Genomic DNA, 19,142 nt, shown 5'->3' with positions numbered 1-19,142 from the left:
TCTGGTGGGCTGCTTTTGTTAAGTTTCTCACCTGTGTTATAAAAGTCTTTATAAATCTTTGTGTAAGATCATCCATTTAACTAGAACTTAGATCGCCACACTGTAAATAAAAGATTCTACCTCAAAGGAAAGAGTTTGAGTGCTAACAACATATCATCGAACCAAAGTAATCAAACTTCAGGCGTAAAAGGCGACACTGATTTAAGGCTCACCTCGTTTTCGTCTTGTTCGCTCAGCGTCACTTCACTGTTGGAGCGCTGTCTTAAAGGTGGGAACACCCTCAGGCTGAAAGGCGAATTTCTTTCAACACTATACCCTCCTCCTCTGAACTCTACGTCCTTGGATCGCCGCCGCGGCAACCTGGCGACTCCCCCTCGCACCAGCCGGAGATCCGACGACAAAACCGACGACGAGGCCGAAGAGGAGCAGTCGTCTCCGTAGTGATTGCTGCCAATTTGCCCGTTTTCGAGCAGCGACTCCCGGGACTGAGCGCGGCGCGGAGGCCACTCTGCAATCCGCGCACGGACGCCCATCTTGGGAACAGAGATGCGCTGTTGGACGGCCAGGTCTGCGGGGACAGGGGCCGGGTGTCCGTTGGGGGTGTGACGAAACGGAGTGTGGGACAACCCTCCTCCTCCTCCTCCTCCTCCTCCTCCTCCATCCAGAAGGTCTGAGGAGGTACAAGTTACTCCTCTGTCTCTGTAGCTGTTCATTGCACCCCTGGAGAGCTCAGGGCAGGGATCCCATGTCAGGAGGGGTGGTGGGGAAGAGGGAGTGGAGAGGCCCCACACACACTCTGATAACGCTGTCACGGCCTCCAGCTCCCAAAAACATCGCTTTTAACCAGCAGGGAGGGAAACACTTCACTGGTCCATGGTGGACCAGTCTGGATCAGGATGGCTCCTCCCCCTCTTCTTCTTCGACCAGTTTTAATCTGAGAGAGGGAAAAAAAAAATGACAGCACATCAGTCCCTGCCAAGTACCAACAACACAACAACTACTACTGGAAGATTTTCAATCACCAAGCTTGAGTGACCCACATTTTTCTCCACAAAACCCAAAGAAACACTCAGGAAAAAAAGGGAGTCACTCAGCTGTAAAACAATGCGAGACTGACGAAGCAGCGAAAGCGAGTCGGAGAGAGCTGGAGAGAAATAAGGTGAGGGGATATGACAGAGGATTTCTCCCGTTGAGGCTAATCTTCAAGAGGCTGACAAGGGATATTATTATCACACAGTGTGTGCGCTCGAGTGCACGCGTGCACACACGTAAACACCCACAGGACACAAGGCTGCGGCCGCTCTGCTGCAGATTAAAACCTCGGAAACACTTCAGCTAATATTTTGAGACTAGCAAGTAATTCAAAACCAAACTGAAAGAGAGAGAGAGAGTACACAGACAATTTAAACACTTCCTCGCTGGAGGATATTCACACTATAGAATAGAACCTTCCAGTTCAATCTCCACTTGAAAGCTCCAATATTGATTCATAATAATCCTCGTTTCTGTTTTTGTTTTTTTCTCATTAGAAATCCCGTCGTGGTGTCAGAAGACCTGCTCCGTGTGTGAATGAGATCCTAGACATGACAGAAGCTACAACACTGAGATCAACGTCACTCCTGAAAGCTGATGTGTAGCTGCGTCATGAATTAGAAAATATGAGATAAGAGCAGAAGAAAAGCGAAGCCATGAGCAAGATGAGCCAACTAGAGGTAAAATATTGTGGAAAGACCACAAATCATCTCTTAACTAAGGGAAAATAATTAAGAAACTGAATTACCTCTAAATTAATTTACTACGTCCAGCCCTACACACAGAAGGCCGAGAGAAACAGAAGCTCCTCTGTCTCTGCTCTTCTACAGAATTATGCTACACTACAACAACTATGTCGTTGAACGTCTTTGAGACACAGAGATGAACAAGGACTACGGGAAAGATGGAAAAGGGTATGAGCAAAGAGTGACCCATCAGCCAGAGGGGTGAGGTTGTGCGAAGCCAGAAATAGCGCGACTGGAAAGAGTCAAGGAAGAGCGTGGAGGACAGCGGCGCATTGTTCAGTGAACCACGACGGCATCCTTTAATATGACAGTCACACAGCATCAAGTCTAAAAAAACTCACCAGGCTTGTAAAGACCAACTAGAAGCATCTTATGTCTTTTCTGAGCCTCGTGTAAGGACGTTCTAAGAGAAAGGCTACACTTTTAGAAGTGTGGACTTGTCTGCGCACTGGACTACTTTGTCCTTTGGTCATCATCCGCCCAGACAAAAGTGTTGAGCCTTAGTCACATTCTTTTGAATTTTGTGGTTGGTGTCTGACTCAAACTTTTTTTATTTTCATAATGTGGTTTTGATTCAACGAGGTGAAACAGCATGAATGGACAGTGTGCTTTAGTAGTTGTAGGGGATCTTAGCAGCCTTGTAACATGAAACACACTGTATTTTATGAACTTTAAGACCTTTTATTGCCACAGATAATGCAGTTTCACAACAATACAAGCGGCAGTGTGACAGAAAGTGAGGTGGGATCACATGGCCCAGAATCATATACATATATATATATATATGTATATATATATGTATATATGTTGGGGTGAACCTGAATACGGTATTCAGAAAGGCACAAATAGTATTTTTTTACAAATACTTATTTCAAATGATTTGTATTCGAGAATAAGAAAAACATCCTATCAAAAAGCTGCCGAACCACTACCTGCTCTACCTACTGAGCCAGTTATCTTTTACAGCACCAAATCATCATCACAGTCGTTGTTATGCCCCTTCAAGTCAGTCTACATCACCTACATTAGCTGCATTTAATGCAAAAAATCAACCAATATTGCATATTCATCCATAATTATTGTAATGACTAATTAAAGAATGCTTATTTTAACACTTACATGTCCTCAATAAGAAGTTTAACTGAAAGAAACACACTTTCTTGTTGTAAGAGTTAATCTGATAGAACGCAAAAAGTAAATGTACTTAATTCTTTCTGTGCATACTTACTTTTATAAAAAGTACTATTGTTAGCTTTCAGTGTTCATAAATTAATTTCCTCCTCCTTCAGATTTCTACGGTAAAGCGATTCTTCTGAAAGGTTTACATAAATTCCCAAGGTTTCTCAATCTATTCAGATTGCACTGTCCTCCTGTCTGCATCTGACATCTATGAAATCTTCAACATGTGATTCTACCGCACATCTCATCACACGTTACTCACTGAAGCCTTTCTTTTCTTCACATCAGTATGTCTGACAGCAGCTGGCTTTTCAAATCACACATGTATGAAACTCTTCCTCATGGATAGTCAGATCGGAGTTTCTCTGACAAAAGCTTCAGATTTTACTCAGTTGGACTTATGCATAACCACGTGAAGATTTAAGCCCCTTCCACTGATTTTACACATGAAGCCCCTGAGGTTTAGAGCTACCCCTGAGCAGGGAAAGCTACACGTCCTTGAAAAGAGGAACAGAACATTTGTCTCTTCCCAGCGAGAGCTAACAGAGGCATACATTAGCCTTCCTACAGCTGCCTCAGTTTTTGTGAATTCTACAAATGTCAACCCCTGGGGTGATTATCTCATTACGTAGCGGGATTTGCATATCGTAGGGCTTTTCATTATGTTAAGGCAGCTCACGTGTGCGCTTCAAGATACACATCTTCTATGAGTCCTCGAGGCTGCATTACTCATTCACTCGCAACAAGCACCATCGCCGATAACTCATTCACAGCAAACAGAATCCTACAGTCGTACAGCCGCGCAAATGTATCATGTCTTTGTTTTAAGGGGAACCGCAGGCACTTCCGGGCCAAAGGCTCCTCCTCTGATCATGCTTTCCGACAGAGTCTGTCCCCATTCAGAAGGCCGTCCTGTGATCCACTATGAGGACCAATCCCAGATTATCCGCCCCAGCTGCAGGAGTCTGAAGAATGGCTTCATTATGAGCCTGAGGTGCCTGATGAGAGAGAGGCGACGGAGAGATAGAGTGTGACCTGCTTCATCAGTGACTTGTGTCAGCGCACAGCTCATCAGTAAGAAACACCTGACCAAGTCAAAACAGGGGAGCTACAGGAACGGTCGCTTTTGAGCTAAATATAAATGTATTAGCACGCTCACGTTCGCTGATTAGCCCAAAACAAAAGTGCAGTTGGTAAGAAGGTCATTCATTTTAAGTATTTCACAAACACACGCAAAAACTTCAAATATTGATCCGGAGATCATAAGATATTCCCAAGATCCAGCTTTGTTTCTGAAGATTTAAAAATTATGACACAGCAAAAAAATAAATAAATAAATAAATAAATGACAGCAGTCGAAAGTGATATAGAAACTCTATGAGGGAAACAAATCCATGCCTTCTTGAATCACTAGAAGTGTCAGTATCTGTAAGGTACAAACATCAAGTCATGTTCAGACATTAGTGCTGACAACTCTAACACTGAAAAACATGTTGTGATTTGTAGATAAGAGTGGACAGAAAGTGAAACAAGCCGTTTTACTGTATAGCAGATAATCACGTAATGAAATGAAAGACCGGCTTGTTTGGTATGAGGCTCGGATGTATTCAAAGTAAATGTTATAAAATATAATGGAGTTAAAAATTACTGGCTGAGAACAGAAAATAACTCCAGCCAGAAACACACAAGGAGAAAGAATTAATCTTCCACCACTACATACATCCCGCTTTGGCACAGATTACAAAACATAAAGAGCCGACATTTAATGCCTTTTAATTACTCACATATAGTAATTAGTTGGCTCAAAGATGTACCTCCCCTGTTCTCGCTCTCCCATTCATGCTGCTCTCCCTCGCTTTACTCACCCGCTCCGACTTGCCCTGCATGATGCAGGCTTGGCCCGTGCACCACAAACACACACCGAGGCTGGTAATTACCCCGGTTAGATGGTAGTAATGACAGAGCTAGCAGAAGAGTGCAGCTTCCAGAGGAATGAGTGTAATCGCTGTGGAGGAGGTGCCGCCGCCGCCGCTGCTGCTGCTGCTGCTGCCTCGACTCGGTGGTATGTCACAGTAACAGGCAGAACTGAGATTAGCGTGCACGGGGAGCGACAGAACCGCCATATGTTACAGGGGACGTATGGCGACAATTAAAAGTCACATGACGGGACTAAAGGCTTCTGATAATCTGTGATAATCATTTAATGAGATAACACCCTAAACATAAACAAACCGTGGTGATAAAAAAAAACATCAACAGCAACAGATACCGTTTAGGAAAAAGCTAGATTATGGGCAGGGGGCAGATGGTTGTACATGTGAGTGGCAGACGGTGGACGGCAGCAGAGCACGACACCGTAACACAAGGTCCGGTGATGACGGGGGAGAACATCCAGCATCCGGGACTCCTCGAGAAGAGGACGGATCAGGAGGTGCCATTCGGTCTGAACTGCTCCCATGTCCATCAACCTCTTCAGAAGTAGTAGTTATAGATCTTAGAAAACCCAAATTAATTTCTTACAGTTGTGTCAGACTAATAAACAAATCCACTTGCAAAAACATTCACTCACTGCATCGCTTCGCAGCTGACAGTTTCAGCCTCCGGTTGCCTAGGCAACCCTCTCATGCATTTCCCACGCCAAATATTGTCGGTGAACCTAAAAACAGTTTATGTATGTGTGGAGCCACCTCCTCGTCTCGTCACCGCTCTCTATTCGAAAAGGAAATGCCACCAACAACTCCACTGTTCCATCTGGGTTCAGCCAACGCTCCAAGAAACGAAAAAAAAAAAAAAAAAAACCCATAAAAGCGTTGAATGGAAGTCAGATGTTGAAGTCCATCCCTCGTTACAGTACAGTGGTGACACAACAAGGTCAATAAAGACCACATGTGACATATGAATATTGTATAAGGATCGACTCTACTGAAACAAGAAACTTAAACAGTCACAGCTGGATTGTGTCCATAAATGTAGACGTTTTGGTTGAACTTCAACGACAACAAAAAATAATATATAAAACATGACATTAAACAGTCAGATTCACAGGCCTGAAAGATACTGCATGTTCCAGACTTGACTGAGGTAAGTAGTAGCTCACAGGTCAAGGTCAGGTCAGTCCAAGAGTCTTAAAAAATCAATGTCTTTAAAGGGAGGAACGTGTTTCCTGAGCTCTGTGCTGGAGGTGCCTTGTGTTTCACTCATCTGATTCAAGACTCAACCCGTTTCGCCTCCACAACAGATTTGATAAACAAATTTGATGTTGTGCGGGCGTTCGTGCTCAATGGAGGCTTCTGGCCACATATCACAGACAGAGCCACCAATAACTGCACAGCGTTTCATTTCCATACGGCAGGGAAGCTTCCTCAATAGCTAGAAAAATGCAAATAATAAGATAAGATCATTGTATTTATTTATCACACAATGGCCTTATGGCTCCGTTATGAAGCACAACTGATCACGACGCACGATAGATAACAAAATGTCACCTATTTTCAAACGCAGCAATAACTGAAAGCCTAGAAACTCGAGTGCCTCGGTCAACAACATATTTCTGCAGGAAATGCTGAATACAACACTGACATTTCAGAACAGTGGGCTGGAAGGAAACAGTCCGAGCCTTTGACTCTGGTCTATATTGGGCTAGGACGTCTGTTTGGGTTATCTAGAGGCGACATCTCTCCCTCTCAGATTGGAGCTTTACTTAGCAGTAGCTCTTCCACCATCGCCCTATTTTCTTACTTTCCTCCCTAGTCTTTTTCCTGAAGTCTCTCCCGACTCCACTGTCACTGTCCGCATTGATTTCCATCTACATTGTTTTTCCGAATCCCGCTGATGTTGCTAGTGTCACTTCCATCTGCCCGTCTGTCTGTCAGGCCGCTGTCCCATGACACTGTGACAGCTCGTGAGGAGGGAAGAGCGGGATGAAGAGGAGCTGGGGCTGGGTTGAAAAGAGCAAGACTAATTTAGAGCACACACACACACACAGACACACACCGACACACATACACGCGCACACACACACACACAGACAGACGTTCACTGGTTAATCTGTGGGAGATGGTCCAGGCGACTCGTTGAGAGGAGACGAGACTGAGCTGGAAACTGAAGAGATGGGAGTGTAGAGAAAGAACCAAAGGGAGGTCCAGATGATTATGAAAAATATTCAGATATTGCAGCATTTGGTGTCCCAATTTCCACAGTTGCACAAGCATTTTAAGAAATACCCCAATGCTTACAAGTAACTTCAGGCTCTGGAATATTGTGAGCTTGTGTGTGTGTTTATCAATTATTTGATGAATCAAAAAAAAAAAACAACGACAAAAAAACATATCGGGAGAATCAAAGTAATTAATCACCTTGACACAAAAATCAAATCCCATATTGTTGGAAAGTACTCCTGATTAATTAAAGTGAACTAATAAACCCAGAATATGAATTTCAGCTGAATACAGCTACAGTATGAACAACGAAGATAAATCTGATAGCACAGTTTTCCTCTTATTTAACTTTCTGCCACTATTGAAAAATCTCGCTGCAATTTACTTCATATTTAATTACTGGTTTTCTTTCTTTGTGTAAGACGATCTTAGAAGACGTTACTAATACTACATAATCAAAGACACTAGATTCACAAAATAACCAGGCAAATTAAAGGGCGAACTGTCAAACGTAAAAACAAAAGCATAAAACTTTGCGACCACCACTGATGGTAAACACAGTAATGAGATGCGCAGATCAGAGGCAAGTCGAAGAGCAGCCCTGAAGCTGACAAAACAAACACGCTATGAATTAAAGCGCCTGCATAAGGACACATGCGTGACATCAACCAGAATGAAACACGGAGAAAGTACTGGTGAGAGGTAGCCTGAATCAGAGAATTATAGGGCATAAAAGCGGCTATGCACGGTGGGAGTACTTAATATAGATGCATTTTGAAGCTGTAGCTCTATTTAATGGATGCAGGGAGATGTCAAGTGATCTGCTCTCCATTATCAGGACAAAATGCAGACGAGAAGCTTCTTTATCTACAAAACAGCAGAGCAGACGGCTCGTCCCAACACGGCAGAAAAAGACGATTAGCTTTTTATGAAATCTTTGAATCACACTTTGTCTTTCAGCCTACTATAACTATTCTACTATTCTGCAAGTGAAGAGTTCAAACTCAAAATAAAGCAGATAGATTGAGTGCTAAATAATCTACATAAACACAAACAATTATAACATAAGCTTATTGAATGCCACTGAAGACAGTTCATTAAATAGGCCCAAAACACGAGCTTGGTTTGAATGTTGCTTCACACACAGATACACAGATCATCATATGTAATAATTTTACCTTTTCTGCCTTCAGTTGTGCAGGTGAAGCAGGTGCAGTGAGGTCTGGCGTCACCGTTCAGGCAGAGGAGGCACAGGATTCGAATCTGTGGGGAAAAAGGGAGGAAAGGACATTTTGTGAAGTCGAATCCTTTTTGTTTGCTAAACAGCGCACGTTCTACGCAGCAAACTATTGAGCGACATTTTGATAATGTAATTAAAAGGGCCTTTTGTATGACATAATACAAAAAGTGAACATAAATGTGATTACTCTTTGGTAATGGGCACCCATTAGCTATAATGTGACGGGACATATTCAATCTTTTGTGTTTCACGTAATCTGTGTGTGGCACTAATAACTGAGGGTGTTTGTGCAGAGCAGCTGGGATCAGTTCCACGCTCATGAGGCCGTGCAACAAGGACACATCTATTGTTTGCGGAGAGTCTGAAGAACCGATCCCTGAGGCGGTCTATCTCTACTGGAAACAAGTCTGCATATATACAGAAACAAGCTTGTACACAAACAGAGTTAAAAACACAACGTCTCACAGGCTTTTCCAGAACTAATTTTGGTCCCGGAGTCATGTGCATGGAGTGAAAAATGTGGTTTGATCATTCTTCTGAACGTCACGGTAAAGACAAACATGTAGTCTGGCTTTCTCTCCCTCTCTTGACATGTGTGTTGTTTCTGCCTCATCCTCCCTAAGTTCCTAAATCTTCCAGCTCCATCAAGATGGAGGAAGAGTAGAGGCTACATGAGGGAGGCTGTAGTGTATGATTACGGGTCGAGGGGCCTAAGACCAGTAGGGAAGAGGGCTCTTCAAGTAGGACATGAAGAGAGGGGGTGACGTGGGGGTGGGTGGGAATCAGCAGACATAATGTCCTGAGGGGGAGGCCCATTACTGTCTGGCAAATACAGTTCTAATCAATACTAATCAATCAGGCTCTACTTATCCTGCCACACGAAGCATAATAACACCGTCTTTAGCGGAGGGGGGTGGACGGGTGTCAGTGGTTGTGCTGGGTTGTGCTGGGTTGTGCGAGTGCCGGCCCTTAACAAAAGCTAGCAGCATCAGCACGAATTCAAGGCCGGGGCTTCACTGCACTGAAATGAAATTAAAGTGCAAGTGAAAACTTCTCAACCATGGCAGACTTCTCACCACCGGCTCCAACCTCAGCCCGACTGTGATGATACCTTGGCGTCCAAAACACTGAATTACTATTATCACACCCCCAAGGACAAATACCACATGAGGGAAATTAAACCCCAAGCAAACACTCACAAAGCGGATAAAAATAGCTCATAAAGACAGACTTAGACTCACTGAACGCATCTGCACCTTGTTACATTAAGACGAAGCCGGCAGCATGTGACTTGTGTTAAGAACTGCATGACTAAAAACAAAGGTTTACAGAATATTGTGAATACTGAAGATTTCCTACGTGTGGTTGCCCATAAAGATATAAATAAAAAGCTGTTAAGCGCTTGAGGAATCAGGAGCTCTGAGGAATGCACATCGTTACCAAAACGTTTTATTAAATCTGCATGTCTCCTGTTATTTTTTTATGCATATCCCACCTGAAGTTTGCCCAATTTGAGAAAAAAAACTGTGAAAAAACACAACAACAGGAGTGTAGGGACTAACATAGCTGGTGAACCAGACACACCGAAATTACATCCTCACACACCATGTCATTGAGGTTGAACCACCACCTCAATGACACAGGCTCAACTTAAGAGATTTGTTGTGAAGCTTGTTACCTGTGGTCTTGCTCCTGAACCTGAAGAGCCTGTTTCTGACAACGAAATTTAGTGGCGTAACGCCTTTCTGACAGCAAAATTTTGAGCAGCCGATTTAAATTTTTTGTTGTCTTTCTCAAGACAACAAAACATGTCTCTATGGAACACTAGCTAGGTTTACATGGAGCCAAATATTCAGATTAGAATCGGTTTAGAAGCCAAAACCAAAGAGAAATGCTCCATATAAACACCTAGTTCAGAACAAACAGGCCCAAACCAAATGAAATTTCATTTCATTTCATTCCCGAAAGTCATGTAAATGGTGAATCAGAACAAGGTCCGTCTTAATGTAAATGTGCAGAGACTTCCCTCAGGTGAAAATATGGCGTCATCTAAACAGAACACACAGCTGCTGCTTTAATAATAAAAGTGTAAAGAAAAAAGACGCAACTACAATACTGATCATTAGAGAGATTTCCATCTTTCATCATGTGATGTTTTCTTTGATCAGTGCATGTCACATGTTTGTAAAACGGCTGTTCCGATTAAAACTAGTGGCACATGTAAACATCAGATCGTAATAGATCGAGTCGCGTGTAAACAGCCGACCTGAAACCTTTAAATGGATTTCAAAGAGAGAATGAGATAGAAAAAATGAAAAAAACGTCTCCATGTAAACCCAGCTACTGTTTGCCGGTGTTCAGCTATCGGCGAGCATCTGTGACTGTAGTTTTTGCGTTGTGTCGCACACCGTTGCCAATAGTCAGATCCTGATGGCTGCATTTCAGCCTGTAACCTCCACGAGCATCTGATATAAACATTACCGACACTGCAGCAGACAGCAGACCCGACTTCAGAGCGGGCCCGACTCCACACGTGCCTGCTGGAAAGTCAACTTATGCGACTGGGACTCTGGTTACGTCTTGAGCATCTGCTGTATATTTAGTAGTGGAGTCATTTTCTGTGGCTCTGAATACTGCCAGACAGAATGACTGTCACGCAGCCAGAACAGAGCTGGCTTAATCCCTCTGTCTGTGTGTGTGTGTGTGTGTGTACATGCGGCATGTTTTCAGCACAGTACGGCGATTGGGCTCAGTGTAAATAATTCTATAAATAAATACATTGATCTCTTAGAGGGGCTACAGAGATGACATGCAAATCTCTTCTCGCTGCAGTAGAAGCAGTCGCCACAAACGGGATAAAAACTAAAAAATTTTGCCTGCAGGCGTGTGCGCGCCTTTACCGTCACTGGCAGTATTCTGCGATTAAGACGGGATTAACGTCAAACCCCTGATGTATGAATATTTTAGAGTCTTTACCCTTGTGTCAGTACTCCTCCAGAGTTTAGCCTTCTGAAGTTTTTACTCACAGTGAAATCCCAGTATCTGTACTAGCTCATATTACTACAATTCCTTTTTCAAACCTATGCTTCTGTCCCTACATGATGCACACAGTGCACACATGGAGTGGATATACTTTAATGTTCTTAATTTTTTTAAAAATGTATGAGAAGTCATAGTATATCTGGACAAGTCCAACTGATATAAGCTTAAATGGAAGTACTTACACTGACATTAAGGCACTTAAATAAGGGATATTAAAGCTGGATGTTAAATAGAATTAACAATCAGAGCCAGAAGAGACCTTCTACTATTTCCATCAGTCCACTAAGAAATAATGTAAACAAGTATCTTTGGTTCTAGCTTCCGTTTGTGTGCAGCTATTTTTTGTTTTAAATTATTAAAACTTAAATTTTGGGTTGATGATGAGTGACCGTGATGGGAAATGTCGTCTGTTTTAGTAACATATTAAGGTTTATCAAACAGTTAATTGATAAAAGAATTTACTAATTTAATCAGCTCATCCACCTCTAAGAGACTAAACATACACAGGAATCTGAATCCTGAATGTTTTAATAATATCTCTAATATAAGTTTGGGTTTCTCAGATGAGTTATGGAGATTACTGTCAGTAAAAAAGTGAAAACATTACAGAAACCCAGTAGCTGTGACATAAACCAGCAGACACCTCAGTGTTTTCTTTAAATGCTGTGTCTGTGATTTCATATTTAAATATTATACAGCAGACTGAACTGTCTAATGAGTCCACATGACAAGGAGCGGGAGTAAACCTCCTCCAGAGAGAGGTGGGCAGCTCTTTTCACACCCTGGCACTGGGAGGTGGAGACTGCCAGACTTTCATCCCTTTCACATCTCCGTCCCTCTACACGCCCCCCTGTCTTCCCCTGTGGTTCCCGCTGCCTCAACTTATTTGAATTGAAATGAAGCAGTGGGTGCTCCAAAAAAAAAAAAAAAGACCCTGGTATGTTTGCTTCGTTCGTCAATGAGTCTCAAAAGTGGATGACACGTGGCTCTGTCCCGAGGTGAAGCTTCCTGTTGTGAAGATCTTCATTAGGATGAAGACAGAGGAGTGGCTGCGCTGCACAAGGGGCAGATTGGAAGAGCAGCGTGAAACCAGTGTGCTCTCAATTTATTGCTGCGACACTGAATAAATCAGACTGACTGTTAGTCGGATCAATCAACAGCTGATCAATATGAGGGAAGACTACAATCATTGTTGAGACTGTTCTTCTGCTATTTCACAATTGCAAGTATTTTATTTTTCAATTTCAACATCGCATTTATTGCCAAAACAGATTCAGATCTAAATCTGTTGTTGTTACTGTGTTGATCACACTAGATTGACAAAGCTTCGAGCTGGATCTTCACAGTCACAAACAAAAACGCTCAACTAACTCCAAAATGAGCCTTTTCTATATTTCTAAGAGCTGAGTGAAGTCTGTCGTCTGTGCGCTCCAACTCTGGGCAACATAAGGGGAAAATACAGTGATGAAGTCATATGCAATACTCAGAGCCCTTTTTTACCAAAACCACTTGGACATGCTGCTGTAGCTGTTTGATCGCTATGCCTGCGCTGGTTGCCATAGGAACATGAAGGTGCACCAGCAAAAAAAAAAAGATGTACGATGTAGGCGGTGGGCTGCGGGCAATCAGGACACACAACCTGAGAGCGGAGCAGTAAATAATGAGACACAACGCAGTAATCCGCATAACAAGGCCCTCAGCTGGTCACTTTGCAGCCTGATATGCGCTGGCACTGCAGCAGACTGCAGCAGAGCTCGCACGCTATACTGCCTTAACTTTTAAGCTCCTTAAAGGGCGCTGTCGTGGATCCTTTTGAATTTTACTTTACGCCTCTCCTCAGTTGCGCTCCCTCTCCCTCTCCCTCTGTGGTTTAATCAGTCCGTCCATCTCCCCTCACTCTCTCGCAGCGAGCCACTCACAACTACGTGCCATGCGAGCATCAAAGCTCAAAAGGGCTCTAAACTATTCAAAGACATGAGCTTCGGGCCCCAGAAATGCACCCGTCAGCAAACTTCCAGCATCTGTTACTTGTTTTTGTTTCCATAACGTAATCCTGCCTGGCAAATTCCTCGCATTTCTATAGATGGTCATCTTGGACACAAAGTGTGGAGAATTACTCAGCCATATGTCAAACCGTCGAGGCTTTTCTGTTACACGGCAGGTAAGAAGAATGCTTAACATTAAGCTGAAATGTTTAAATGTGCTGCTGGAAGTTGACTGGTGGAGGAACCACGAACTTGCACTTCCTGAGGAAATTACACTTATTTCAGTGCCGCTCAGTAATATAACACAATGTTCCAGACAGCTTCTCCAGGCTTCCATATTCAGCGTTCATCATGCATGTAAACAAGATTTAGTCATCACGCAGACATTTTCCGAGCCATTCTCTTGACTCATCAAGGCATATCGTTTGGCGTCAGGAGGCTGTGGGCGCAGAACAACGATTACCATCAAGATTTTGTCAGCTAGCTACCTGTTGCAGATGAAACAGAGGAGGCCCCTGTTTTGTCTGACTGTCAGAACGATGCATTTCTGCGCCATGACGCGCAGAGATCAGACACGGGCTCGGCCGACCCCCTTTCTGTTGAAACCCCGGCTTCGCAGATTCTTTCCTCAGGCCAGGAGGTACATTCCAGACAAGTCCTACACGTGTTTCTCCGCTGTTAAGGAGCCAGCGCATAGAAGATTTAAGCTGGAAGTCAATACCTTCAATAGTGCATTCTCATACCGTCATGTTTCAAGCATGCGGTGACCATAATGAAGACACCCGACTGACGGCTCTTAATGCAAAAACAAACAACTGACAATAAAAGTCGCCAAGCTACAATCGTGCGGCGTTGGCTTCTCATCCGCCCTGGCGTGCATGGAGACTGGGTGTGTTTCTGTGTGTGTGCGCTCGCAGCGGTAGCGACAGGTCCTGGGGGTGACTTACGCCGCCACAGCTGTTGCAGCTCCCACAGAGACGTCTCAGGGGAGAACAGTGGGCTACTGCAGCTCCACACTGATTAACCCAAGGGCGTGCACTGGCACCACAGAGGAAAACACTCCAACTCGCATGTCCACAAAACAGACTGACGCACTCAGGACATCACGTTGAGTCAAGTTAACTTTAACATTCATTAAATAATTAATAGTGTTCATTTTTTACAGTAAGACACAATGCTTTGAGGGTTTTGTTATGTCTCGTTTTGTGTTCTTACTCCCATAATCCATAATTTAATCACTTATTGTGTAAATGAATAATTTAGCTGCTTTATCTTATAACTTATGGATGACTTCTTGACAGCACAAATAAACTAAAATCTACTTTTCCGCCGTCTTGAGTTGCTACAGAGCTTAACTGTTTTCTAAAACTGAAAATGAAATGTCTTCCAGCTGGGAGGGAACCGGAGGGCCTAGTGAAAACAAGATTGTATCTCAGTGTTGTAGTTCAAAACAAAGAAACAGCCAAAAGCAAAATAGCTTTTCAGTATTTGTTTTACAAATACATGAATATTAAAATTATTACTATAGTCATGATAAGATGGTTGCAGCTATGAGAGTAATATCAGTGATGAAAAGTAATTATTTAGTCATTCTAGGTCCTTAACACAGTTCAAAATACCCACATTACAGTAACGTATCCTTGACTTGACAGCTAAATACAAGTGAATTGAATTGGAAAAGTATTCGTTTCAGCAGTAGGATTTGATTGTGCTTCACTGCTAAAGTGTAAATGCAATCCATGAATATGCTTATTATTATAAGAAGGATAGCATACTAAAAAATATTGCCTTTAAAATATGACCCCTGACTTTTCTACCTGGACACTGTCCCCTGTATCTGGCTGGTACAGCAAAACCTCACAACCTTAATTAATATTACAGACAGAACTGTATAAAAACTGATCATTCACTATAAAAAAAAGAAACCCAGGAAGTGAAGCCTGTGATTGCAGAGTTTGTGATACATGCTTTTCTAATTAGGAATGATGCCGGATCGACCTGTCGAGGAGAAGACAGCTCTGAAGGCAGACTGTGAGAGTAACTCAATTATTGTAAATGCATCTGTCACATCCAGTATGTTTAGCGCACAACTGACACTGAACAACGTAGAGGCAGACAGAGGAACCGTGACACAGCAAAGACAAATTAGTAATTTGTACTCTTGTCACCACAAAGACACATGGGCAGGTGACACAGATTGTCCTAAATTAAGTGGAAGTTAACAATAAAGCTGTAAATTTGGTAGTGTTTCTATGACTTTATCATCAAGTATAGTTTCTAATGTACGCCTTTAGTACGACCTAAAATGTGTCTTTTAGATTCAGAGGTACTGGACCAGATTTAACTATCAACACTTCTCATTTTCAAATCCTCATTTCTTATTTTATCAATTAGACGTGTCTAAATTAAAAGGAGAATCTCTTAAAAAAGGAAATGGTTCTCAAAATAATATACGGAGAAGCACCATTTCAGCCTACATGCATTTTCTCGGGTGTTTTTCACGGAGGAAGCACAGCGTGTTGACGTCTATGTAAAAATCTGTGAGAGCTGCGGGTTATTTCAAGGTTCTTCCTGTAACCAAATCAGAGCAGTGACAGACTAATGAGGCTAAATGATGATGAGGCTTCAGGAAGAGAAGGCCTCCAGCACCGGGAAGAGAAGACGTGTCAGACAGCTGTGAAAAAGTCTTGGCTTTTACAGAAACACAATATACGGTCTCACAATATAGAATATTGACTTAGAGCTGCTGTGCAATAGCAAATGTCTATCAGTTCTACAATGATTAAAGAATAATGATTATTGATCCCTGTGAGGAAATGTTCAAAGGAGAGTCAAAGAGGTCAGGGTTAAGAGCTCGCTCTCAGGGCCCTTGAAGTACAGGACACTGGTTTTCTGAAACGTACACCATGTTTCAGATGTAAACAGACGTAAGGTCTCTTTCAACAGCCCCCTGACCTGACTCCCGGCCAAGCAATAGACTTAAGGGTTTATCTCACCGCCTGCAGTGACTGGGTCAGCAAGGGTCGAGCTCAGGCTAAGCTTCAATCAAAGAATTCCTAAAGCATATTCCTCTCTGCACTTCCCCCGAAAAAAACAGATTATTTAATCAGTGCAGACACAGAGAGCGGCCAAAAACGGTATTTAAGGGTAAGAACGGGACCTGGCAACATTTACGAGTTACTAAGGAAAAAAACTACTGTGCGCAAAGCTGTGTTACCTCAGAGTGAGATAACTGATGACTCTGTATTGGACTTTGATGCTCTGCTGCTTTCCACAGATATCACAGCACAGGCTCAGTTACAGGGCCTTCCACAGTGACACTAGAAATTGAGACAATTTCTCAATACATAAAACTAAAAGATGAAGACTCGAACCTGTGCTACAGGGCTTGACTAACAGTGTTCACCAAGCTTTTATCCAAGCCAACAAATTAACCGGATGCTATATATGAAGAAGAAACAGTGCTGCAAAGACCATTAATTATCTCCCATTAAAATTTATAAATGTTTGATGTTCAAGTCGCTAAAACAAAACATAAGAGCACTAAGGTCTAACACTTCAGACCCTGGTTTAAACTGCCTCTTGAGTGACGTCTCCATCAGTTTAGTTTTAACACGGGTGATTAATGAGAAGCGACACCAGTGTCCTCTTTTCTACAATCGACTCCATACAACGCTAAGATAATAGCCAAAGAGCACAGGGTCAAGGGGTGTGTATGTATGTGTGATGGGGTTACAGTGTAGTCAAACAAAGAGGGCCTCTGACACAAATCCAGTCTTTCTCCCTCTCTTTCTTTTCCACCAGGCCTCTCGCTGTTTGATTCTCTCCTTCCTGAATGGTGCCATTGAAAAGAAGAGGCAGTTAGGACCTTATTCTGCTGCGAGCTCCCAAAGGAACACACGAGCTCTCAGAGATGAGCCCGACTGCTGCGGATCATTTTTCGCCTCAGTCACCATCTCTTCAGAATTAAGGACTCCCACAGACTCGAGGCTGGAGCCCGTGTGTGCGGCTGAGAAAATGTCACCGCGCTAGAAAAATCAAGGCATTGACAACAACGTGGTTTACGATAGAGTCTTGCCTCTCGCCTGATCTCGGTCCCCGAAACCTGAGTGCAGCTGCCTCCATCCAGCATTTGTGTAGCTGTGCGGCCTAGATAAGCTCAGCTGGTGGAGAGAGAGCGTGGCAGGGCTGAAAGATAGCGGCCCCAGATAGAGATAATAGTGCCTGTCGGTTCCTCTGATGCCTGTGAAATGATGGACTCCTTTGGGGTTTTCTATGCAGACTATTTGTACTGTAGCTGGATTTGTACCACGGTCAACGAGACAAAGTGTGGGAAGGGCTCGGTCTACTGAGGGTGTAATACTGTAAGGTCAGATTAATCTCAGAAAAAGTAGAAGGGCTTAACGGTTGTTGAATTTGTAGATTATTTAGTGCAACTTTTCCTCCCAGAAACAACGGATAGGAGAAAGAGAAATAGCGTTGATTTTCTCCTTATTGCAACGCCTGCCACTCACTGTTTAAATCTCGTAAATGACTCAGGTATATTGGCCTGGATAACACTGTTACTGGCTTCGAATTCATCCCACGCTTCTCAGGTTCAAAGTGCAGCTGCGAGGAATAAAACGTGGCAGGATACACAGGAAGCACCGTCCTTATAATGCATCTCTCACAGGGCAACACAGCTCAATACGAACAAATATGATCCTTTACAACCTTATTTTATGAGCTAATCAAAAGATAAGTAAATTCCACAGACAAACAAAAATAGCCCCTGGTTTCAGATTCTCATTGTGAGAATGCTGTTCCTTTGTGATATGACAAGATTGTAATGTTTTCAGACTGAGGGCTGGACGGAGCAAGCTGAAGATATCACCGAATTTGCGAATGGTATTTTGTTACATTTGTATAATAAATTTTAATTGATTAATTGAGGAAAAAATTTGAAGTCTATAATCAAAATAATTTGTAGTTGCAGCAATGATCATAAACGTTGAGCTACCCTCCCTTCTCTACAACAAGTCTGACTATTTGAATACAGAATTATCCTTAATATTTATCACATTTACAAAGTGTATACTCACTGCGTATGAGGACGACTGTTTTCTTTACGTCTGCCGGGCAATGAGAAGGTGACAGTGTTGATATTTAATACGACTATAGTAAAAAAAAACAGCCTATTATTTAAAACATTGACGTTATTTAAAACGTCATGCTCTTTTACAGTAAATTCACACACTTCATCTGCATGATGGCTCACGTCCTGTCCTGTAAATGTCACTATAAAAAAACGCCAGAAAGCAGAACCTTTGAAATTTCAAATCCTGGCAGAAAAGGAAGAAAAAACCACTAGATGCAAACAAATGTACTATGTCAAAATAAGAACAGCTGACATGAGATTTTATAGACTCGTTTAGATCAGACTCTTAGCTGCGATATAATTACGGCAGCGAGGACTAAAGGGGGACATTTGTAGTAAAATCCTCTTGCCATTTAAATGTCATTCACTTGTCCTCATCCAACCTCTCTCTTCATCTACATTTGGGCCAGTGGCACATCCCCACCCTGTCCCGCAGTGATCCTGACCCAGACCCCTCCAATCCACCACAGGGACAGTAGACAGAGGCAGCAGAGCAGCCACAGCAGCAGGCTGAGAGCTGCTGGAGGAAATTAAAAACACATCCACCACTCCCTTGTTCCTCCCTTTTCCTCCCTCTCCTCTTGAGCACGGCCAAATACAGTTACCTCCTGGTAAAGTCTGCGT

The 19,142-nt window shown here is 42.9% G+C and overlaps 1 protein-coding gene across 1 annotated transcript in view; it reads right to left on the bottom strand.

The window, feature by feature from the left end:
• The window catches only part of sipa1l3 (signal-induced proliferation-associated 1 like 3), a 62,811-nt gene that overhangs the window by 25,673 nt on the left and 17,996 nt on the right, over window positions 1-19,142 (bottom strand). Inside the window, exons 2-3 of the mRNA XM_047593886.1 lie at window positions 8,293-8,377; window positions 213-934 (exon numbers count right to left, since the gene is read on the bottom strand). Coding sequence (XP_047449842.1) covers window positions 213-713 — 501 coding nt within the window. The 5' untranslated portion in view covers window positions 714-934; window positions 8,293-8,377. The remainder of the gene's footprint in view (window positions 1-212; window positions 935-8,292; window positions 8,378-19,142) is intronic.

This window comes from Mugil cephalus, chromosome 9 (assembly GCF_022458985.1).
Source record: "Mugil cephalus isolate CIBA_MC_2020 chromosome 9, CIBA_Mcephalus_1.1, whole genome shotgun sequence".
Classification (NCBI taxonomy): domain Eukaryota; kingdom Metazoa; phylum Chordata; class Actinopteri; order Mugiliformes; family Mugilidae; genus Mugil; species Mugil cephalus.
Note: the sequence above shows the minus strand (reverse complement) of the source record. Positions and strands in the feature narration are given on the sequence as shown.